The sequence below is a fragment of the Natrix helvetica genome (genome assembly GCF_964273705.1).
Source record: "Natrix helvetica genome assembly, chromosome: 9".
Taxonomy (NCBI): domain Eukaryota; kingdom Metazoa; phylum Chordata; class Lepidosauria; order Squamata; family Natricidae; genus Natrix; species Natrix helvetica.
In genome coordinates, this window is record NC_138560.1 from 4,977,446 (window position 1) to 5,001,855 (window position 24,410).

Sequence of the window (24,410 nt, forward strand, 5' to 3'; positions counted from 1 at the left end):
AACCTTTTTGGCAAATAAGAAAAATAAAAGAGGTGGAGAAATACAACGCATGCACACGTGCGCGAGAAACTCCCCCCCCAACTCCCAAGAACGGCCGGATTCCCACGTTGCCAAAATACACTCAACTCCCGAATTCTCGCCCGTTCTTGTCCTGTTGGAAGCGTCTTCGGATTGGTTGGCCAGCCTTCGCGATGGCGACCAATAGAACCGCGCCGTGATGACTTCATTCTTCGGCCGCCCCAGGTCAGGATTGGCTGCTTGTCGGTCCCGCCCCTCCCATCCCCACGTGGGGAAGGGGGAAATTCCCGGTCCGGCCGCTGATTGGTCGCCGCGTTGTCGGCGGTGGCTCCTCTGTTGCTGAGAGGAAGCGCGAGAGGCCCGGCCGGGACAACAAGACAGGCCCAGAGCGGACCCCCCGGTAAGTTGATGAATATGCTAATGACATGCAAATCGGATTCAAAGGAGCCCTTCAGTGAGGGGATTCCTGAGGGGAGCGAAGTCTACCTTCCTTCACCTCAGGAGTTGTACTTTGCAGTCCTGCAGGGGGGAGGGGGGCGCCCTCGAATTAACCTGCATAGCCTGACGGGAGCGGTAGTTTTTCCACAGGGGACTCCCCAGGATATCGGAAGGAAGGGTCGCCGCTGCGCACTACAACTCCCATGGAGCCCGCGCGCCGGCGTCTTGGGCACGTCCGCCAGGCGCTCCGTTTCCTCAAAGCATGACGGGTGTGCTAGTCTTTTCGCTCTCGCACTCTTCCACTTACCCTGTTGTTCGGCGCCGCTCCCGCAGGCTTTCGCTCGCCTGAACTAATCCGGCGTGGCCGCCTTTGGAAGAGCGGCGGCGCGCGCTGCATCTTGGGAGTTGTTCGTCCGTCTAGGAGAACTTCCTGGTTTCTTCTCTGAACACTTGATGGGGGTCCGGGACTACTAAAGCCATGAGGCTTTGCGCGCCCAGCATTTCGAAGACACGGCGATTTTGTGTCCTGGGGCGACATGGGATTTGGTGTCTTTTCTTTCCTCAGACCCGCTAGGGAAGGATAATTACAAGCCCCACAGAGTCAGGGCTCTATCTTTCCCCTTCGCCCAGCCTTGTTTCGCGGTACTTTCTGGGAATTAAAAGTTTTTCTGGGAGAGCAAGGCTGCTTAATCGGGTAAAGAGGGGAGCCCTCCGAGGGACTACATGTCCCATGAGGCTTAGAGGGGTGCATTCTTCCTGTTCGCCTTGCGCCAGGTAAACAAGTCTTGCCTTCTGGCTCCACCTTCTTCATTCCTATTGGCTACTGTATGTTAAGTGCCTTCCCCTCCTTCCCGAAGTCGCCTTTTCACAGGTTACTGTAAGTGCTCCTCTCAAGGGAGGGGCAGGAGCCCTTTGAACGGTGCGGCCCTCCCTCTGGCGTGCTGATAGGCGGCGCTTGCTGCCTGTCGCGGGAGGCGGGGCAAGCGAAGCCTGCCCCGAGGAGCCATTGGCCGCGGCGAAAATCTGTCAGGGAGTTGTGGGCACTGATTGGGCGGCTCTTCCAGCTGGTCCAGATTCATTCACCATTTTGTCTGTTGGAGTAAAAGGGGCTCGGAGGGGCCGAGAGGGGCTCGGGCTGGACCATCAGGGGTGGGGGGGAAAGGGGGGAGGAAGGGAAAGAAATCGAACTGTTCCAAGATTTCCTGGAGAGGCACTCTGGAAAAAGGGGGATCGTTCAGGTAAGGGGGGCAAGGAGGTGCCAACTTTAGCACCCCCCCCCACCAAAGGCGGGGAGGGGGGGAGGAGAAGGGGAAGATCTGCAAAAGGAAACATCTGCACCCCGGAACCTTCAAAGTAGGAAGAGCCAACTTTATTGATCTGCCCCCGCCTCCCAATTATGTTGGGGAGGTATCAATTCTGGAACCCGGGGCATTCCCCACTTCTCTTCCCCCCCCCCCCAAGTTTGAATGGTTCTCCCCAGAGAGAACCTGCAGAGCTGGGACAAGGGGAAAAAGTGGGGAGGGGGGATAATCCAGGAGCGCCCCAACTTTGCCTCTCCCCCCCCCCCATCAGAATGCAGGGGCTGGCTTGCCCGTCTGTTGGTATGTGTGTGCGTGAGAGAGAGAGGGGGGGGGGAGAGAAAGCGAGCGAGCGCAGGCATGTTTATTATGGGATGCCACCGAGGAGGCAAGGTTCCAAGCTGAGACCCAATACCAGTTATTATGGGATAGAGAGAGAGAGCGGGATTGACAGGCAAGCTTGGCCGGTGCCTGCCTTGTAAGCAGGAGTGGGACGGAGAGGCTGGTAAGTACAGGAGTTGTTGCATAATATGGGAGGGTCTTCCCGAAGTGCAGAATGGGGAGGGGGGAAGAGGAGAGGAGGGATCCATAAGATCCAAGAGAAGGATCACAGCTTTTGGGGAGCATTAAGTGTGGGGGCTGGGGGAAGTGAGCAAGGTCACCTGCAGGAGAAGGAGGAAGAGGAGGAGGAAGGGATGGAGGGTTGGCTTTTTAAAGAGAAGGGGGGGAAGGGAAGGAGGAAAGATGGCACAAGCTAACTTGGGGAGCAAGGATAAGAGGGGGACTCGGTGGGAAATATCTCTTTCGGGGAGGTTTCCAATGGGGGGGGGGCAGCGGAGAATAGGGGCTGGGGGAGTCCTGTGACAAGGAACGTAGCCGGAGCTGGATTGTTTGCAAACCTCCTCCCGGGCTGAGTTGCAAGGAATCTGAAGTAGATGCCAAGAAGATGTGATGTCATGGAGAAAGAATGCCTCTAAGCATACGCAGAATTCTGTGCCTTTAAAGAAAGGCAAGGCTCAGGCTGGGTACCCTAAGGAAGAGGAGGGGGGGGCAAGGGGACAGCGAACTGATTGGAAGCTTAGCAGGGGTCCATTGCCCCCACATCGGTGGTCCTTCCTCTTCTCAAACGGTTGATGTTTGCAACCTGGAAGGAAGGGGCTATATTATAGATCTTGTACAGGAGATCCTTAGATTGCCTTTTTCCAGGAAGACTCATGTCTTTCTCTCTCCCCCTCCCTCTCCCCTTGGCCCTTTTGGTAGGTTGGGGGGTGGGGGAAAGATGGAAATTTGGCCTCCGTCTCTACTTGACTAAGTTAGCGGATGGGTGGCAACCATTCTGCATTCCTTTGCATCCTCCTCCTCCTCTCTCTGGCCAGCAAAGGGAGATAGGAATTCAGGAGGACTCTTTGGGAGCCCTCCAAACGATTCCGTTTTCACTTCCCTGCCATCATTTACTATCAGAATTTGAATTAAGTTTCCTCCAATGCTGCCTGAGCTTAAACCTCTGAAATTTAGAACCTTCTCAATTGGGCCAAGGTTGGTAGGGAATGAATGAGAGAGCCTCGAGTCAAGGAGCTTTATTAAAGGGTGATGAAAATGGCTTGTTTTGAGCTGTTGGTTTATTGGCATCTCACCTCGATTATCTTGATGAACAAATCAAGGCGATGAACACATCCTCCTATTCCTCCTCCTATTTCCCCCACAACAACAACCCTGTGAGGTGGGTTGGGTTGAGAGAGAGGGGACTAGCCCAAAGTCACCCAGCCGGCTTTCATGCCTTAAGTCAGACTAGAACTCACCTTCTCCTAGTTTCTAGCCTGGTGCCTTACCCACTAGACCAGTGGTTCTCAACCTGTGAGTCGGGACCCCTTTGGGGGGTCAAACGACCCTTTCACAGGAGTCGCCTAAGACCATAGGAAAACACGTGTTTTCGAAAAAAATACAGAAAACGTAAAATAATTTTATGGTTGGGGGTCACCACAACATGAGGAACTGTATTAAAGGGTCCCGGCATTAGGAAGGTTGAGAACCACTGCACTAGACCAAACAGACCCTAATAATATTTATGTATATTATAATTAATCTTTGAAAAAGCAATTCACTCTTTCGGACTTCATTGAAGTCCAGGAATGTCCTTCAGCAGAATCATCAGTGTTAAGGATCACATTTGTTCCTACTTAGATACACACACACACGAATCAAAATGCAGGAAAGACTGACTTCATATCTCATACCAAACCAAGCCATGGCTTACTTTTCTCATGATGCAATAACCTGCAGTTGATGGGTACATATGCCATGCTAAGCTATAAGTCATGGTTTCTCACCAGAAAAGCTCGGTTCAGGTAGACACTAAATCCACATCACTGGGATATTTTGAACCTAACAACCTAATCTCTCCTAGAATCAGATTGACACTGAATTGGGATCTAATATTAAAAGTGCTGGAACTCCTGATGTTGAACAAAATATAACTGGTGTGCGTGTGTTATGTGCATGCATATCTATATCTATATCAATATCTATATATCTTATCTAATCTATCTATCTATCTATCTATCTATCTATCTATCTATCTATCTATCTATCTATCATCTATCTATCTATCTATCTATCTATCTATCTATCTATCTATCTATCTATCTATCTATCTATCTATCTATCTATCTATCTATCTATCTATCTATCTACACATACATACACATACATACATACATCCAAGATTTATATATACAAATCCAAGATTTATTTTAAATTAATTCTTTGCTTGTTCCAGCCAAGTGCCTAGATACCCCTCCCCCTTAGGAGGGGTTTACATTTAAAAAACCACTTTGCCTGCCTATAGATATATTTGCATAATGTCTTTTTGTACATACGTATAATGTGCAGCTTGTTAAAAATCTGCCCGCTTATTTATTTCCAGCTCCCAGGCTGGAATTGAGAGGCCTTCTTACAGTTTGGAGTTAGAGAGTTCAGGATAAGGAATTGGATGAGAATAATGGGGAAGGGAAGCCAACGGGCATCGAGTCCTCAGAAGTGAGCAACAGCCGAGAAAGTAGGTGTTTATTAATGAGTAGTTCATGGCTCCAGCAGGAAAGTTATTTTGTTCACATTTCAAAACATGTGACAGACAGTCCGCTTTAAAACCAAAATTTCAGACTTCTTGAGCTCGGAGGATTAAGTTGATGGTTGGAGAAATCCGATTACAGGGGAGTGGTAGAAGGGAGGATGGCCCGGTAACCTCCTTCTTGTCTGTTTCCTCTTAGCTCCCTGAATCTATGCCCAGCCTGGGAGGAAGATGAAACCAGTGAGAAAGGCTGCCAGTTCCTCCTCTTCCTCCTCTTCCGGTAACAGCAGCTGCAGCCGCTCTCCACCCTCCACCCGGGCCAAAACTCAGAAGCGCAAGACCGCCATTGACGAGAGCCCTGCGCTCGAAAAAGCAGCAGAAGAGGAGGCCCCCGATCAACCCCCAGCATTTGTGGGTGCCCGGCGCATGCAAGTACAGATGGACCCCAGCTTGCGGGACTTGGCCGGAGCTCACGATGACCCTTACAAACTGCCCGAAGGTGAAACACAGGCGGGGGCCGAGGCCTGCGGGACAGAAGCCTCCTTAAACCGCAAGACGGCTACTTTTAAGTCGCGGGCGCCATGCCGGAAGTACCCCGGTGGTGAAGAATCGAACGGCAACGAGAACGTAGCCGCCACCTTGGTGGATGAGCCTCGGCGCTGCCCTTCTTCCAGTACGGACACAGCCAGCGAACATTCCGCAGACGAGAACGACAAGGGGTTGGGGAACATGTGGCCGACACCCACCAGCGTGTACGACCTGCGCCAGCTGCGTTCCCAGCGGGTGCTGGCTCAGCGGGATGGGCTCTTCCAGCCAGCCATTGTGAAGCAGGTCAGACGAGGGCAGGACTTGGGGGTGCAGTTTGTGGGGGACCGGGTCACGGCGTATTACGAAAGGGTTCTGGGATCCCCTGCTGTGGATATTGTGCTGGACGCTACCCCTCCCTCTGGAGCTTTGGCTGTGGGCACCCCAGTCTGTGCTTGTGTGGACCCCGAGGAGACCGCTTACCAGGAAGGCACGGTGGTGGAAGTCAGCGTCAAACCTGCTTCTTACAAAGTCCGATTAACCCATCCTGTGGTTCTCCCTGGAACTGCCAGTGCCGCTCGCAAAGACTCCGCCTGGGTACCCCGCTCGGCCCTGCGCCTTCTGCGCTCCCCGTGGCATTGTGACAATCCTTCTGAAGACAACAAGCCACCTGAAACAATGCCTCCGTTGCCAGAGCCAGAGGAAGTTGCTCTGGCCCACTCGTGCCCTGAGTCCAAGCAGCCCGAAGATGCCGAAGTATCCAAGATCAGTGCTGGGGTGCGGGCAGAGGAGAAGTCTGTGGTGGTGCCACCCCAGATCCTGTCCCCCCCAAAGTCGCCAGCCTTCCCTCGCCTTCCTGAGCAGCGATCGCCTTTGCTGAGTCCGGAAGCAAGTGGAAGCCGCAGCAGCAGCGTGATGTCCGTGGATAAGTGCAGCACGCCGGGGTCCTCTCGCTCCCGTACACCCCTCACCGCCGCCCAGCAGAAGTACAAGAAAGGGGATGTGGTGTGCACCCCCAATGGCATCCGCAAGAAGTTCAACGGGAAACAATGGCGGCGACTCTGCTCGCGAGACAGCTGCATGAAAGAGTCCCAACGACGGGGTTACTGCTCACGTCACCTCTCCATGCGCACCAAGGAAATGGAAAGCCTCTCGGAAGGCCGAGCTAGTGGTCTGCGGGAAGGCAGCGCCGAATTTGACTGGGACGAGACGTCGCGGGACAGTGAAGCCAGCAGCGCCCGAGGGGACTCGCGGCCTCGGCTGGTGGCTCCTGCCGATTTGTCACGCTTTGAGTTTGACGAGTGTGAAGCTGCCGTCATGCTGGTGTCCCTGGGCAGCTCCCGTTCGGGCACCCCATCTTTCTCGCCAGTCTCCAACCAGTCCCCATTCTCCCCCGCCCCCTCTCCATCTCCTTCTCCTCTCTTTGGCTTCCGTCCAGCCAATTTCAGCCCCATTAACGCCTCGCCCGTAATCCAGAGGGCTGCCGCTCGCAGCCGCCACGTGAGTGCCAGCACCCCAAAGGGAGTCGGGGGTGCCGTGCTGAGCCCTGAGATGTTGCACCACGCCACCTCCCGGGAGCGCCATCATTCGGGCATCAGCTTCCAGACCAACCTTACCTTCACCGTGCCAATGAGTCCCAGTAAGCGGAAAGCCGAGTCGCACCACAGCAGCACCAGCTCGGCGGCTGACTTCCACAAGAACGACAGTCTCGACTCAGGCGTGGAATCCATTTCCCACACCCCTACCCCTTCCACTCCTGCTGGCTTCCGGGCCGTGTCGCCTGCGGGCGCTGGGCCCTTTTCCTCGCGCTCCCAGCAGGCCTCCCCGCTCTTGCTGGTGCCCCCGCCAGCTGGACTGACCTCCGACCCAAGTCCCACAGTGAGGAGGGTGCCTGCGGTGCAGAGAGACTCCCCCGTGATTGTGCGCAACCCCGATGTCCCGTTGCCTTCCAAGTTCACGGAGAAGCCGCTGGAGAGCCGAGGGGGCAGCCCAAGGATGGGGAAAGCCGGCTCCAAGGAACACCTGTCGGGCAAAGGGCAGTTGCAAATGCCGGTGCCCATCAATGTGGGCCGAACTCTGCCTTCCAGCCAGCCTAGCGTGGTGTCTGTCCCCGAACAAGCCCCGCCCGTCTTCAGCGTGTCCTCCCCGTTTCAGCCTGTGGCCTTCCATCCTTCCCCAGCTGCCCTCCTGCCTGTCCTTGTCCCCGGAGAGTACACCAGCCACCCTACTCCCAAGAAGGAGATCATCATGGGAAGACCTGGCACAGGTAAGCTTCAGGGCTTTCTCGATTCTCTTTGGTTTTGTCTTCAGGTATCGTCGCTTTTTCGCCTCTCTGTGTTTATTTCACTTTTCCCATCCTTCCGGGCGCAACTTGAAGCAGTGCTAAACCCATGCTGCTTAGCCTTAGTGCAGGGGTGTCCAAACTTGGGAACTTTAAGGCTTGTGGACTTCAACTCCCAGAATTCCCCAGCCAAACGGTGGCTCTGTGGCAAGGGGTGGGGTGGATGGGCTCTATGACAATTAGCACCAGCCAACTTGACTTGGCCAACTCACCGTAGGTTACAGTAATATCACAGTATTATTACACAGATACAGTATCATTGCAGTTAATATCAAAGAAATGGTGAAATAAAATCATTAAAGAAAAGATGCAAGAAGGAGGAAGAACATCAAATGGGAACGACAACAATTAAAACACAAAAAAACATTTTGGATTTATAATTAAATTGAATTGTTAACTTATCCCACGACGAGTTGGCCATGGCAAGTTGGCTGCAGTGAGTTGGCCGGGGCAAGTTGCCCCATTCCGAGGGGAGGGGCAGGGCCTGGAGGAGTAAGGGGGGGGGCAGGGAGGAGAACTTGGAGGAGTCCCAGTGCAAATGCCTGTTTTTTGAGTTTCCGTCTTCCAGGTCCAGAATTCCGAGCAGTTCTGACAACCCCTTTTTCTTTTCCCCCCTTGGCATGAGGCTTGTCCAAAGAGCTCCTCCAAAACCGAACCTTGCTTGGGTAGTCCTAGGTGACCAGGAATCCATGCTGGCAAAATGAGTGGGCTGGTGCCAGTGGCAGGAGAAGCTGCGCCGATTTTCTTTGCACAAGCCCAAAAGAAAAGCCATCTGCTCAAGGGAGGGAAGCCTCTTTTCTGGAACTAAAATAGAATTTGCACTTCTGCATTCCTTCTCTATTGGTCTCGGCTGGCTATTAACCTTTTTATTTTTATTTATTTTTAAAGTCTGGTTTTCCTTAGCGGATTTGATTTTGGAGAGCTGTTTGCAAAAGGCTCTTTTTTTCCTAAAAAAAAAAAAAGAGAAGAAGCCGTGGTTGTGAGAATAAGCACATCGACAAGAGGAAAAGCTGGGGGGGGGGGGGAAAAACCCCCGTTTTTTCCTTTAAAAAACCCCCAAACCCTGGGTCTCTACGGTTGTTACACCGGGCAGAAGTTGTGACATTAGGGTATTTGTTGGGAGATAGTTTTTTCCTCCTCTGTCTAGTGGGAAAAGGGAAGACCAGGTAGAGGAGAGAATATTGACATTAGCTGTGAAAGGTGTTTATGGGAGCAAATTCCATTGTCTTTTGAGAATGCTCCTGATGACAAGTCTCTGCCATCCATCATTCATCTGCTTCTGAGAATAGCTTCCAGATGGTTCCGGGAAGCCGAGTGTGAAGTCATCCCTCTGTGGCTCTACCCGCTGGAGATTCCAGTTATATGTTCTGTGCAGAATGGTCTTTTGATGGGCTTCTCGTTCATGATTTCATAGCACCCAGTCCCTAAGTTGACTTGCTTTTAACAGGACGGACTTTTTGTTAATGTTACTGTTTAGCGAGAGAGTTTTAATTCTTCCGTCAGGGTGACTCTTGGCTTGAGCTGGCTCCTATCGAACGCCCATAATACCGTAAGCCCATTTGATAGTATCAGCGTTTGCAGAGCTGAAGTTGGAATTTTATCTTTGGCTCCTTAAGTTATGATTGTGTTCTGACCGAGGCTTCCCAAGAGCATGAAGCAAATTCCTTGTCCTGACAAAAAAACCCTTTTATTAATTTCCTGTGAATTCTACTCATTCGCCTCCAGCACAGTCTTTCAAGGGTGGATTTACAGTCACAGACCTTATCTGGCTTGGAGGGCTGCCAGGCCGATATCTGCAAAACCTGGCAAGGAGTCTCCGAGAGTCACGAACCAATTAAGCGAACTAATTGCCTCCTGCAAACTCCACTCCCCTGGTGCTCCTCTTTTATTCCCTCTGGGAGGGGCCATTCATCGTCCACCTGTGGCCTTCCTCCCAAGTCGACCCCTGTTCTTTAGCTGTTCCCTTCGTCTGGCAACTCTGCGCATGCGCACACTGGGAACAGGCTCCAGCTGTTCTTCTGCCTCACTGATGTCTGACTCTTAAGGCAGCTGATAACTGGCATACAGCCCTGGCCCCCTCTCTGCCTCCGACACAGAGCCCTCATCAGAGCCTTCCCCAGACTCCAGGACTGGCCCATCTTCCTCCCCAACCTCCTCACTGTCCGAATCTGCTGCCAGCTCCGCTGGTGGGCCACAACAGATTGAAAGCAGGACCAAACAGGCCCCTTCTGCCTTCCAGAGGTGACAGAGGCAAAAATTTTCATGCCAAGATTTGGAAATACAGTATATATGCCATATGGGAAATGAATGTCTTGGGATGGTTCTGTTAGCTTTCCAGGTTGAGTTGCTTGCTTCTCTATTTAGGCTTGAAGGAGAGCAGAGCGGCAGTGAACTTGTTGGGTGACCCCATAGCCAATTGCATAGTTCCAGTTAGGCAGCCAAATGAAAAGAGCACCCATGCTGGTTAATGTTTGGCTGGCTAATGAAGGGCCAAGGAAACCCACTTGGTTCAATATTTGCCATAGGTGAAAATGGAAGACCTGTAAACAGCCCTTTGCCAGAGGTGAAGAGGAATTGAATTCTCTTTGCCTGATAAAGTATTTATAAAGTGAAAGCTGATTGGATCTTTTAGAATTTTCTTCCAGGCCATTCACAGGGAGGCTAGTCAATGCCTTACTCTCTGTCTTATCCAGCACAGAAATCTTTGGTCAATATGATGCTGACTGATAAGTTGAGGTGCCAGAGTAGAAACTGGGAAACCGTGAGTTCTAGTGCCACCTTAAACACACAGCCAGCAGGGTGACTTCGGCCCAATCACCGGGAGATGGTGAGTTCCAGTCCTGCCTTAGGCATGAAAGCCATCAGGGTAACTTTGGGTCAATCGCCAGAGGATTGTGAGGTCTAGTCCTGCCTTAGGCATGAAAGGTAATTATCTTTTCTCAGTCTAGGAAGGAGTCAGTGGCACTTCTGAAATTTTGCCAAAATAAATTGCAGGGAATAGTCCAGGCAATTGCCAAAAGTCAACAGAGACTGGAAAGTCAAGAGAGCAGGAGGAGAGAGAGAGAGAGAGAGAGAGATGAAAGGAAGGAAGAAAGGAAGAAAGAAAAACAGAGAGAGAGAGAGAGAGAGAAGGAAGAAAGAAAGAAAGGAAGAAACAGAAAGAGAGAGAGGGAAGGAAGGAAGAAAGAGAGAGAAAGAAGGAAGGAAGAAATACACAGAAAGAGAGCGAGAGAGCGAGAGAGAGAGCAAGAAGGAAGGAAGAAAGACAGAAAGAAAAAGAAGGAGAGAGGGAGAGAAAGCCAGAAGCCAGAAGGAAGAAAGACAGAGCGAGAGAGAAGGAGAGAAGGAAGGAAGGGAAGGAAGAAAGACACAGAAAGAGAGAAGAAAGGAAGGAAGCAAGAAAGACAAAGAGAGAGAGAGAGAAAGAAGAAAGGGAAGAAGAAAGAGGGAAGGAAGAAAGGAAGAAAGACACACACACACAAAGAAAGAAAGAACAAAGACACAGAAAGAGAGAGAGAGAGAGAGAAGGAAAAAAGGGAGAGAGGGAGAGAGAGAAATCATACCCCAGAGATGAGCAGTAGTGCAACTCTTTAATGCTTCTTAGAACTTATATGAAGCTGTGATCCCCAGCCTTATAAAAGCCCCGTCCAAAACCACCACTGCTTTGATCTGCTTCCTGTTACCAGCAAGGAAAAGCGATTGTATCCTTCGCTGGTGGGTTCCCAATTCCCTCCCTCCCCCTTTTTTTTTTGCAGCATCTGGAGCTCCTTTCTGACCACTGCTGTAAAAAAAAAATAGTGCCATAATTCCCCCTCCCCCCCTTTTTTTTGAGGCCCGAAATAAATAATGTAAACATTCCAACAGACAGGCTTGAAAGTTTAAAAGTTAAAAAAAAAGACCCCAAAAGAAAGAAAAAGAAAAAAGAAAAAAGCCCAGGCCTGCCAACATATGTTACACAGCCACATCAGCTGCAGCCCTTCAGTTTTCAAACTCTTTCATGTGGTTTCTGGAGATCAAAAGGTTGTCCTCTTCTGCGTCAGCCCCTCTTTTTTGGGGTGGGGTGGGTGGGTGGGGGGAAATATCAAGGAAATAGAGTAATCGGTTAAAAGACCAGAACTGAGAAATGAATGTATACTGCCTTTTTAAAAAAAAATTGGAAAAGGAGGGGACATTTCCATCTTTTTTGGGGTGGGTGGGTGCATGGATGATGTAGGAGAGGGGGCATAGGGGTTCATTGCAGTACATTTATCTATTCCAGGGGTGTCCAAACTTGGGAACTTTATGACTTGTGGACTTCAACTCCCAGAATTCTGGCTGGGGAATTCTGGGAGTTGAAGTCCACAAGTCTTAAAGTTCCCAAGTTTGGACACCCCTGATCTATTCAATCCCCGGCGGGAACAACATGTCATTTGAGTCTCGCCAGCAGTATGATAGTACGGCTTCCTGTTAAGGCAGTGTTTCTCAACCTTGGCATCTTGAAGATGTCTGGACTTCAAGTCCCAGAATTCCCCAGCCAGCATTCGCTGGCTGGGGAATTCTGGGACTTGAGGTCCAGACATCTTCAAGATGCCAAGGTTGAGAGACACTGCTGTAAGGGCTGGATATTATAAAGGTACCTTTCTGGTATTGCCTCTTTTTAAAAAACTAAATAAATAAATCAATACCCGGTATACGTGGGCTGCTGCATCTGAGTGTAAGCCAGCTGGAGCATCATATAGGACACGTGATTGTGTCCAGAGTGGTGCAATGAAGTCATGAGGAAGCGTTTAAGGAGCTAAGTGTTCCTGGAGGATTGAGCTCACCTATCTATTCTCCCCTTCGCTTGGTGCAGCTCCAGGACTTACTACCGCTTCCCTATTCTGACTTCAGTGGCAAAACAAAGCCAAACCTGTTTGCCAGCTCTGTGTGTGTGTGCATGTGTGTGTGTGCGCACGCACACAGTTCTACATTTTAGCTGTACAGGTCGTCCTCGACTTACAACAGTCCGTTGACGGACCCGTTCCAAGCTACAACGGCACAGGAAAAAAGTGACGGCCATTTTTCACCCTTATGATCTTTGTAGCATGGGACGCGGCGGCTCAGTGGCGGAGACGCTGAGCTTGTCGATCAGAAAGGTTCGGCAGTTCAGCGGTTCGAATCCCTAGCGCCGCGTAATGGAGTGAGCTCCCGTGACTCGTCCCAGCTTCTGCCAACCTAGCAGTTCGAAAGCACGTTAAAAAAAAAATGCAAGTAAAAAAATAGGGACCACCTTTGGTGGGAAGGTAACAGTGTTCCGTGCGCCTTTGGCGTTGAGTCGTGCCGGCCACGTGACCACGGAGACGTCTGCGGACAGCGCTGGCTCTTCGGCTTTGAAACAGAGTTGAGCACCGCCCCCTAGAGTCAGGAACGACTAGCACAAAGGTGCAAGGGGAACCTTTACCTTTAGCATCCCCATGTGATCAAAATTCAGGGGCTCGGCCACTGGTTCATACTTAATGACTGTTGCTGTGTCTGGGGTCATGCGGTCCCCTTTTGCGACCTACGACCAGTAAAGTCAATTGGGAAACCACATTCACTTAACAACCGGGATACTTGCTTATCAACTGCACGATTCACTTCACCGCCGTAGCAAGAAAGGGGGGGGGGATGACTCACTTAACAAATGTCTCACTTAGCCACAGAAATTTGGGGCTCAATCGTGGTCCTAAGTTGAGGACTACCTGCCTGCAAAACGGAATTTGTTCATACATGAGCTTGTTTTGGAAAGCCTGCCATTGCTTGCCGAAAAAGATAAGCCACCAAAAGCAATGATAAAGCCAAGGGGAGCCTTTCTAATAACGTGTGCGGCTCGCCCCCCTGCGCATATAAAATGCTCCCCAAAAGGCAAGAATTCTGCAGGGAGTTGATCATTGGCTTAAGCTCGCCCAGCTGCTGATGTCCTCCAGATGTTCAGTGCTGTGAGGTTGACCACAGCTCGTTCTCGAAACAGTCATCTGGCAATTCCCCCAAGGGGTTGAGGGTCCTTAGGTTTGGCCCCGAGGTCTGAGATTTGGCCCTGAGAAACCCCTCTCCCCCAAGATGCGCCCAATCTTATCAAAAGCTATTCCTCTTAACAAGCTTCACATGTAAAGCACCAGATCGGGAGATAGATAGATAGATAGATAGATAGATAGATAGATAGATAGATAGATAGATGATAGATAGATAGATAGATAGATAGATAGATAGATAGATAGATGATGTGATACATAGATGTGATAGACAGAGAGATAGATAGATAGACAGAGGGTTAGATAGGTAGGTAGGTAGGTAGATAGCTAGCTAGCTAGCTAGATGATAGCTAGCTAGCTAGATGATAGCTAGCTAGCTAGATGATAGATAGATAGATAGATAGATAGATAGATAGATAGATAGATAGATAGATAGATGATAGATAGATAGGATAGATAGACAGACAGACAGACATTTGGAATGGGATATGATACAGCATGTTTGCCATTTATCTGGCTTTCTTCAATCGTGCAGGCGTGCTCTTCAGGAACTCTGAATCCAGATCTTTAATTAGAGGATTATTTGGAGTGAGAAGATTGTATATAATTATTAAGGCAGTGTTTGTCAACCTTGGGCTACTGAAAGATATGTGGACTTCAATTCCCAGAATTCCCCAGCCAGCTCTGCTGGCTGGGCAATTCTGGGAGTTGAAGTCCACACATCTTCCAGCTCCCAAGGTTGACAAACACCACTCCAAGGACATCCAGGTTTTACACACTGTTGTGCATGCGTGTGTGCAGAGGACGCCTCTGATGTGCTCAGGAAGGGGGTACATAGTTGGGGAGAAGCTTAAAAGGAAGGAATTGTACAGCATGTGCCTTACTGATTCCTAAGGTTGGTCCCCCCCTTCAAGCATCACATATGCAGGTTGCTGTCACCCGGCAACTGGTAACCAAGACTACCGTCTCCCGGCTGCTCGGAGCCCCGTCTCTATTTTTATCATCGATGGGAGGGATCTGATGCAGATTTTGTGTCGGGAAGGGGGGGCGGCGGCATTTTATATGGTCTCCTGTGGCTTCAACGCAAGGGGAGCGGGCTTGATTTTGGGAAACTCACTGCAAATGTGCCAGCTGACCTTACCACATCCACATGTGAAGTGGACTCGCTTGTATGTTCCTCCTTAGCGTCCATAACAAAGATGCGTTTCCTGCATATGGGCTGCACACAATTTTTTCCCTGTGTTTATTTCTCACAAGGGGTATGATCTTTTTGTGAAGCAATTGGGAATCAATTTAGGGGCCCTTGTGCACCCTGATTTAATGTCCCCAGATGGAGCTCCATGCCTTGTATGACTAACCAAGTATTGTGGCCTGTCGACTGCCGCCCCCTCCAGCAGCCGAATCAGAGGAGGAGAAGATGTGACGATCAGGGTCAGCATCAAGGCAATCTGAGAGCTCTGAGGGGAAGGAGGGAATGGAGCTGGCAGAAAGAGAGACAGAGAGAGAGAGACAGAGAGAGACAGAGAGAGACAGAGAGAGAGACAGAGGCGGAGCCTGAGCCATCCTTCAGCCCTTAGGTGGAGAGTCAACACCCCCCCCCCAGGTCTGGAGGTGGCTGATGAGGAAGAGGAGGAACATCTAGGTTCAGTGCCTGATGCATGGATGCGTAGAAGGCAGAGGAGAGGAGAGCAGTGGAAATCTATGGGCTGGTCCTCGGGATGGAAGGGCCACCACTGCTAGCGAAGCCCCACTGTAACTCTGGGGATAAAAGTTAGGGGGCAAAGATGAATAGATGTGGCAGGCAACTATGCATCTCCCTTGCCAGACGGACTTGTTAGCCTGCATTGAGAGAGAAATTTTTTGCCGGGGCTGCCGACGCTCCTAATAAAGGAAATTTTGAGTTCACTTCAGAGGGTTTGTCAGGTTGGGGGAACTGGTTCAGACCACCCAGTTACAGGTAGTCCTCGACTTACAATGATTCGTTTAATGGCCCTTTGACATTAACAGCAGCACTGGAAAAAGTGACTTGCAGCTGGTCCTCCCCCAGTGGTGAAATCTAAATTTTTTTGCCACCGGTTCTGTGGGCGTGGCTTGGTGGTCGTTGTCATGTGACTGTGGGTGTGGCCAACTTTTTTTCACTTTTTAAAACATTTTTTTCCTGCTGGTTCGGGGGAATAAGCAGGTAAAAAATGTTTTAAAAAGTGGGGAAAAAAGGTTCAATCCGTGCAATCCTCTGAAGCTTTTTTATTTTTTTATTACCGTTTCGCAGAACTAATGACAATCGTCCCTACTGGTTTGGCTGAACCGGGTTGAACTGGGAGGATTTCTCCCCTGGTCCTCCCACTTAAAAGGGTCACCACAGCCCCACAGTCATATGATCAAAATTTTGGCATTCAGCAACCGGCATATATTTATGTCAGTTGCAGCCTCCCAGGTTCATAGCATCTTGGTTTGTGACTTTCTCAGTCAATGGGGGAAGCCAGATTCGCTTAACAACTTCACGATTCACTTAATGACCCTGTCAAAAAAGTAAATTGGGTGTGACTCGCTTGGTAATCCCCTTGCTTAGCAACTTTGGTCCCCATTGCGGTCGTTAAGTCAAGGACGACTCTAGAAAGATGTAGCCAAGCGACCCCATTTTGCAATATTTGAGTTTTTAAAATATTAAAGATACCAAAACGACGTCATCCTGTGTTTCCTCCAGTGCCTTATTGTGTTTTTATGCATCCCATTAAATTTTCTCTCCTGATTAAGAACTTGGAAGTGACTAGGACTATGATTTTGGAAGAAACTTGTGATCAAGATTCCATATGTGTATTAATATGTGAGACTATAAAAACGGGGGCAGCGTTCAGACGGACTGAAGGGAGAAAGCGAATATCGAAGTAACAAATACTTTGGACGTGATGTTAAATCAAACTTCTTTAGAATTCTGGCTTCTTGGGACGATGTAAACCTATTATTAATACAAGAGGCTTGGCCTTTGCTGATAGCTGGAAGCCTCTGACTTGGTCTTGTATCAAAAGTCTCTGGTTTTGTTCTTTCCTGGCGAGTTAAAAATCACAAGCCAAGAATAAATCCTTCTTTATGCCACTGGGTTGTTAAGAGAGCAATAAGCTATCAGTCCCAGTTCAGTCATAACTGTAAAGCAAGCCTGGGCAACATTATTAAGGTCAATAGCCACGCTTGATCTTTCCCAGGCATTCCCAGGGGGTCATCCTCCAAAAAACAGAGGGGGGGGGGCTAGGAGAAAAGCTGGATTGAACTGGATTCATTAAATCCAGTTAATCAAATAGTTTGATTAGGTATTTAGTAATGTTCTTCTATTGTCCCTGATCACAATACAGGCAGTTCTCGACTTACAACTGTTTATAGTGACTGCTCGAAATTAAGGCACTGGAAAAAAGTGACTTATGACCGTTTTTCACAGTTATGACCTTTCTAGTATGGGACATGGTGGCTCAGTGGCTAAGACGCTGAGCTTGTTGGTCAGAAGACATTTTTCACACTTAACGACCGTTGCATCATCCCCATAGTCACGTGATCAGAAGTCAAAAGCTTGGCAACTGACTCATATTTACAACTTGCAATGGCCCGGGGTCATGTGACCAGTTTTGCTTCTGATGACCAAAGCCAGATTCACTTAACAATCTTGTCACTCACTTAACGATTGCACTGGTTCGCTGAACAACCGGTGCAAGAAAGGTCGTAAACTGGGACAACAACATCAATGTTGGGCTCAGTTGTGGTCGTAAGTTGAGGTCTACCTGCATCTTCAGAAAGTGAAAATGTGTGTGGGTGAGGAAGCAGAGATAGAGAAAGACAGAGAGACAGAGAGAGAGAGAGAGAGAGAGAGAGAAAGTGGGGGGGGGGAGAGAGAAACAGAGACAGAGGAAGAAACAGAGAGAGGAAGACAGAGAAACAGACAGAAAGAGAGAGACAGACAGACAGACAGAGGAAGACAGAGACAGAGAAACAGAGAGAGGGAGGGAGGGGGAGACAGAGAAGACAGAGAGGAAGACAAAGAAAGGGAGAAAGAAACAGAGACAGAGAAAACAGACAGAGACGGAGAGAGACAGAGAGGGAGAGAGAGAGAGACAGAGACGGAGAGAGACAGAGAAGACACACACAGAGAGACAGAAGACAGAGACACAGAGAAGACAGAGAGAGACACAGACAGAAAGAGAGAGAGAGAGAAGACAAAGACACAGAGAGACAGAAGACAGAGACACAGAGAAGACAGAGACACAGAGAGAGAGAGAGAGAGAGAGAGAGAAGACAAAGACACAGAGAGACAGAAGACAGAGACACAGAGAAGACAGAGACACACACACACAGAGAGAGAGAGAGAGAGAGAGAGAAGACAAAGACACAGAGAGACTGAAGACAGAGACACAGAGAAGACAGAGACACAGAGAGAGAGAGAGAGAGAGAGAGAGAGAAGACAAAGACACAGAGAGACTGAAGACAGAGACACAGAGAAGACAGAGACACAGAGAGAGAGAGAGAGAGAGAGAGAGAGAGAGAGAGAGAGAGAGAAGACAAAGACACAGAGAGACTGAAGACAGAGACAGAGAAGACAGAGAGACATGAGACAGACAGAGAAGACAGAGAGAGAGAGAGGAAGAGAGAGAGAGGAAGACAGACACAGAGAGGAAGACAGGGAGAGAAAGGGAGGGAGGGAGGGAGGGAGATGGTATTCATGTGATTAAAATTCAGAAGAGCTTGGAAGAATTCCCGTTCTATGGCCTGGAACTTCTATGGAGGGAGGAGAAGGTTACATAAATAACAGGCCTGAGACTAAAATAATGAATGAAGGAGGACACCGTAGCCAGCCACTTTTGGTCACACTGCTGAGACTGAGGATGAGGTTGTGTCAGCTTGCCAACGGCCTGTGACCCTTCTCCAGCTGCAATTTGGCAGCCTTCGCGCATAGCTCTCTGGCAAAGATCATCCAGAAGACCAAACTGGTGCCTCCCGCCTGCCTTCGCTCTGGCTGATTCACACCTAGCTGCTCTCTCCATCTGTCATCGAGCATCTCTCTGGACACAACTCCGCAGAGGGCCCTTCCTTATCCTCGGGCAACGCTTTTCTCGCAGAGGGGCAGAAACTCCTCCTCCTTTGAACCATTTAGAACAGGGGTCCTCAAACTTTTTAAACGGGGGGCCAATTCATGGTCCCTCAGACTGTTGGGGGGCTGGACCGGCTGGGTGGATATGACTAGGTGGGCATGTGACCGGGTGGGTGTGGCCAATTTAGCAGCCCATTAAACAATACATACAAATTAAACTTTAATTTGTTATGATCTTGGGGGTGGAAAGAGGTTACTGAAGGGATGGGGCTGCCTTGGGTATGTGTCAGTGAGTGAGGGGCTTGTGTGTGTGTGTATGTATGTGTCTCCCTTCTCCCTCTTGGAGGCTCAGGTGGCCAAAAATGGGCCTGTTTTTTTGGTCTCCAGAAGGTGTGGGGGGGTATGTGGGTGGAACAGCCTTGTGGTTCCATGTGGGTCGGATTAATGGCTTCGGTGGGCCGTAGTCTGAGTACCTTTGATTTAGAAAATGCTACTTGGCTAACAAAATGAATCCTCCCCGGGAGACACGTTAAGCGTTTCTGTGCATCACGGAGGTCTGATGTGTTTTATTGCGTGGGTGACCCTTGTAAATTCCCTGTGAAATTTCTGTCCCGTCCTCGACTTACAATGACAACTGCGACCAGAATTTCCGACGCTGTGGTTGCTATGTGAGTCATGCTCGGAACGCGTGACCTTTTTGAGCTGGTTGCTAAGCAAATCGCTGCAGTCATTAAGTGAGCCATGCAGTCGTTAAGCACATCTGGCTCCCCCCCCCCGACATTGCTCGTTGGGAAAGGTTGCAAATGGCGATCACGGGAACTGCAAGTGGTATAAATACATGCCAGTTGCCAAAAGTCCGAATTTTAATCATGCCGCCATGGCGATATCGCGACAATTGTAAATGCGAATACCGATCGTAAGTCACTTTTTCAGTGTTGCAAAAACTGAATGGGTATAGATTGAGGACTACCTGTTTATGGTATCTTGCCATACACAGGCAGGCTAACCTGTATGCTTCTGTGTTGTGTGAAAAGACGGACGAGGAGTGACACGATCGCAGCATTCCAATATTTGAAGGGCTGCCCCAAAGAAGAGGGGGGTCAGCCTGTTCTCCAAAGCATCTGAAGGCAGGACAAGAAGCAATGGGTGGAAACTAATTAGAATAGAGCAGAGAAGAGAAGAGAATTCTTTACTGGCCAAGTGTGATTGGACACACAAGGAATTTGTCTATGGTGCAGATGCTCTCAGTGTACATAAAAAGTCAAGTTACATTCGCCAAGAATCACAAGGTAAACCACTGAATGATAGTCATAGGGTACAAATAAGCAATCAACAATCAATATAAATCGTAAGGACGCAAGCAACAATGTGAGGAAATGGGTGATAGGGACGATGAGAAGATTAACAGTAATCATGCAGACTTAGTAAATAGTTTGACAGTGTTGAGGGAATTAGTTGTTTAGCAGAGGGATCGTGTTCGGGAGCGGGGGGGGGGAACCTGTTCTTGTGTCTGGTTGTTGTGGTGGGCAGTGCTCTATAGCGTCGTTTTGAGGGTAGGAGTTGAATCGAGGGGAGAAGCAACCTAGAACTAAGGAGAAATTTCTTAGCGGTGGGAATAATTAACCAGTGGAACAGCTTGCCTCCAGAAGTTGTGGGTGCTTCGTCACTGGAGGTTTTTAAGAAAAGACTGGACAAGCAGTTGTCTGAAATTTATAGGGTCTCCTGCTTGAGCCAGGGGGGTTAGATCAGAAGACCTCCAAGGTCCCTCCCAGCTGCTTTCTGATCGATCAGTTGATTGTGTGACCATCTTGCAAGGAAGAGAAGGAAGTTCAGGTTTCCATGAGTTGCCAGCATGTGGGGGTGGATGCACCTCGTGGAGCGTGAGCGAGTGTGGGTGTTGTTCTTTATGCGTAGTTGTCGTCCTCTTGCCCACCGAACCGTGTCCACTCTACCTCATTGTGGCCGCAGATAGTACAGTGCGTGCTGGGAGTGGTGTGTTTGTGTGTCTCTCCCTCTCCCCCCCCCTCCCACTCCTTTAACAATGGGATTCTCGCCCAGGCCCAGCCGGGTTTGGCCTTGCGCCCAGATGTAGCGAGTGGGTATATGGGGATGTTCCTGTGCGTCTCCTCGCTTCACCTCATTGTCTATTGGCTGCCTCCTGGGCACTTGGGAGGGGGATACACACACACACATACACTGGCTGTATCCCACCCACCCCCAAACATGAGCAGAAGCGGTATTTTGAGTCAGGCCTCGTGCAGGACGAGATTGTGATGCTAAGGGAGGAGGCGAGTGTGAGTCATAGGGAGAGCAGCACGAAGTGGAGGAGGAGGAGGAGGAGGCGGGGAGGGGCATACATCACACACAACCACACACAACAGTCCAGACACACTGACATTCAGACATTCGCCCATTTCCCCCATGCCTGCACTTCTCTTCCTCGCCACCCTGCCCCAGGGTAGGGAGTTTATCCCAGGAATGCAGCTGTGCTGCAAGCTTTTAATCCCCAGATGGGCTGCCTGCCAGCCCCTAACTGCTTTGGTATCTACCAGCCAGCAAGAAACAGGAGTGACTCTCATTCAGTGGGACCTTACGGGTCTGCACGCAACAATGGGCTTCTCCTTTCGGGGTCTCTGCCTTCCTTTGCATGCCTGGCTGAACACATCTGTGCCCAAGCCAGGTGTGAAATAACGATGCTGGCCTGCAGGCGTGTGTGTGTGTGTGGACAGCCAGCCCGGCGCTCACCTTAGCAAGTACAGACAGCTTTGGGTGTCAGCCGATCTGATGACCCCGGTCTCAACCTTCAAACATAGGTGTGTAAACTTCAACAAGCCTTTATTCCGATGCGTGATGAGATGGCAGAGGCAGAAAATTCTTTTAACATGCAGAAACACATAAGAGAAAAGGAAGGAATGTGTGGCGGGCTTGTATATTGTCCATGCCATTGAATGCATCTCTTACCCCCCACCCCCCTTTCCCTTAGCACAGGGGTGTCCAAACTTGGGAACTTTAAGACTTGTGGACTTCAACTCCCAGAATTCCCCAGCCAGCATGGCTGGCTGGGGAATTCTGGAAGTTGAAGTCCACAAGTCTTAAAGTTCCCAAGTTTGGACACCCCTGCCTTAGCATTTTCCTCAGCTGGCTGGGCCCAGGAAGCATCTTTTTTTTCCAGGTCAGATACAGGTAGCCCTCGACTTACAACCATTTTGCTTAGTGACTGTTTGAAGTGACAACGGCACTGAAGAAAGTGAGTTTTTGACACTGATGGCTCTATGATCACGATTAAAATTCAGACAACTCGCTTATGTTCACAGAGGTTGTTGCAAGATGGGGGTGAGGCGACCCCCCCTTTGGCGACCTTCTGACAAGCAAAGTCAATGGGGGAGCCGGATTCGCTTAACCGCCGCGTTACGAACTTAAAAGGCGCAGTGATTCGCTTAACAGCGGTGGCAACAAAGGTCGTAAAATAGGGTAAATGGGGCACGGCCGGGCTGTCAAGTTTTGGGAGTTGGGGAGGTGGTCTCGGTGGTTCACGTAAACTGTGACTGGATGTTAGACTGGCTTCGTATGTCCCGACGCAAACTCCAGTCTTCCTGGATTCTTTGATTTCCAAGAGTTCTGGGCTGCCCAGAGAAAAGTGTTGTTTCCAGTCACCCCTGTTGATGGGGTCGTGGGAACCTGTTTCCAGGGCTCACTTAAAAAAAAAAAAACCCTCGCTCCCCCCACACCCAGTTCTGCTTTACAAACCAATCCAATCGGAATAACGCTGGAAGGGACCTTAGAGGTCTTATAGTCCAACTCCCTGCTCAAAGCAGGAGACTCCACGCAATTTCAGATGTGGCTTCTTTCAAAGCCTCCAGTGATGGGAGGACCCACAAGTACTGCGGTTAAACTCTTCCACCGGTTAATTGTTCTCTTCTGCAGCTTCTTCTGTTTTTCCCCAATCTCCCCCTCCCCCATTTGTCCCCCTCTTTTTATGCCCCCCCCCAGCCCTGCTTTGTCCCTTCTTCGCCACTCCAGAGTTGCTCTCCTCCTGCCCCCCCCCTCCTTCCTTCCTTCCCACGTTGCCCCCCACCTTTTTATTTTTGCTGTCACGCGCCCCACCGCCCCTCCTTTCCCCTTAGCCACCTCCCTCTTCTCCTCTTCCCCCCCCCTCTTTCAGGCGTCATCTTTCCCTCGCCCATTCCTGTCCTCCCCCCCCCTCCGCCGGGCGTGGTCTCTCCCTCTCCCAGGGTTCTGACGAGGGAGCGAGCGAGCGAGCCAGCCCGAGGCGGTAGAGTAGAAAAGACCAAAGCGAAGGGGAGGGGGGGAAAGAGCTGGAGTAAACCGCAGCCAATAGGCTTCTCTTTGTCCCCGTGACCCGCTCTTGTTTTTTGCATATGACTGACATTCCAGCGGCGGCCAATGAGAGGCCGCCTGGTGCGCGCGTGTTGGGGGGGGGAGAGAGAGGGAGAAACCCGGGAGGACGGGGAAGGGGGGGGGTTTGCTTCATTTGCATGTGAATGACCCGACGTTGGAGGCAGCCAATGGCCTGCCGAGGGCTAATTGGGCATGCGTGACGGGGCTGGCGGTGCGCGCGCCCTGGTGTATGTGTGTGTATGAGGGAGGGCGAGCCAGGGAAGGGAGGGGTGAGGGCGGGGGGCCGCCCTTGTTCGTAGCCCAGAGCGGCGGGGAAAGGAAAGGAGGAGGAGGAGGAGGAAGGAAGGCGGGAGAAGGCAGTGAATGGTGTTTGGTTACAACCGGAGGGGACGGCGCGACAGGCGGAGCGGCAGCGACAGCCTCCTCTCTCCTCCTCCTCCTCCTCCTCCCTCCGCCACCAGCAACCGCCCGCCTGTCGCCGACAGCCCAGCCAGAAGAGGAAACGGAGGGGCGGCGGCGGAGGGACGGAACAGCCGGACAACTTGGAGCCCTCGCTCTTCCTCCCTCCCTCTCTCTTTCCCCCCACCCCCCGCGCGCTTTCCTCCCTTTTCCCTGCGCGCGCCCTTTAATCCTGCCCGGCTACGGTCGCTGCTGCTGCTGCTGGCGGGGGACGGAACAGGCGAACCGGCGGCGGTGGCGGCTCTTCCCTCTGCCGCTGCTCTCTCTCACTACCCTTCTCCCTTCCCCCACTTTCTTTTTTTTCCCCTGGGGAAGAGGGGGCGGCGGACGAAGTGGGAAGCCCTCCCCACCCCGCTGGACGGTCCTTTTGCACAGCCCCCCCACCTTCCGACCTTTGGAAAACTTGGGCTGCCTGTGCTTGCACACACCTTCCTCCTGCACACCCACACCCTTGCACACCCAACCACCTGGCCTCTTTTCTTCGCCTCCTTTTCTCCCCCACCCCAAATATGCCTTCTGACTTACCCCCCGCTGCCCGCCAGGCTGAGACCCAGAGGCGCTGCACCTGCCAGGAGCATCTGAACAGGCCGTAGGAGAAGAAGAGGACGGTCACCCCTCCTGCTCTTTTATTGCATGGTGGTGGTGATGGTAGCAGCAGCTGATCTTTAGAAAGGTGGACCTCCAACGGGCCTGCTTTCCACATGGATCCAGATAAAGCCTGCCCCTGGTCCAGAGGAGGAGGAGGAGGACCGGCCTGCTGACCTCGCCACACACCTTTCAAACCTACCTCCGAAGCTGCCTGCGGTTTGCCTGGGCCACGCCTCCTCTTCCTCATTCCTGGGGAGGGAGAGTGGGGAGAATGGTC

The 24,410-nt window shown here is 50.8% G+C and overlaps 1 protein-coding gene across 4 annotated transcripts in view; it reads left to right on the forward strand.

Moving 5' to 3' along the window:
* Positions 1 to 211: 211 nt before the first annotated feature.
* CIC (capicua transcriptional repressor) overlaps positions 212 to 24,410 on the forward strand; it is a 48,661-nt gene continuing 24,462 nt past the window's right edge. For 2 of the 4 annotated variants that reach the window (XM_081961603.1, XM_081961606.1), the window contains exons 1-2: positions 1,537 to 1,694; positions 5,021 to 7,612. In XM_081961603.1, the coding sequence (XP_081817729.1) occupies positions 5,053 to 7,612 (2,560 nt within the window). In that variant the 5' untranslated portion in view covers positions 1,537 to 1,694; positions 5,021 to 5,052. Of the gene's footprint in view, positions 419 to 1,536; positions 1,695 to 1,864; positions 2,260 to 5,020; positions 7,613 to 24,410 lie in introns of those variants that run through there. The other 2 variants (XM_081961604.1, XM_081961605.1) reach the window with 2 other exon arrangements.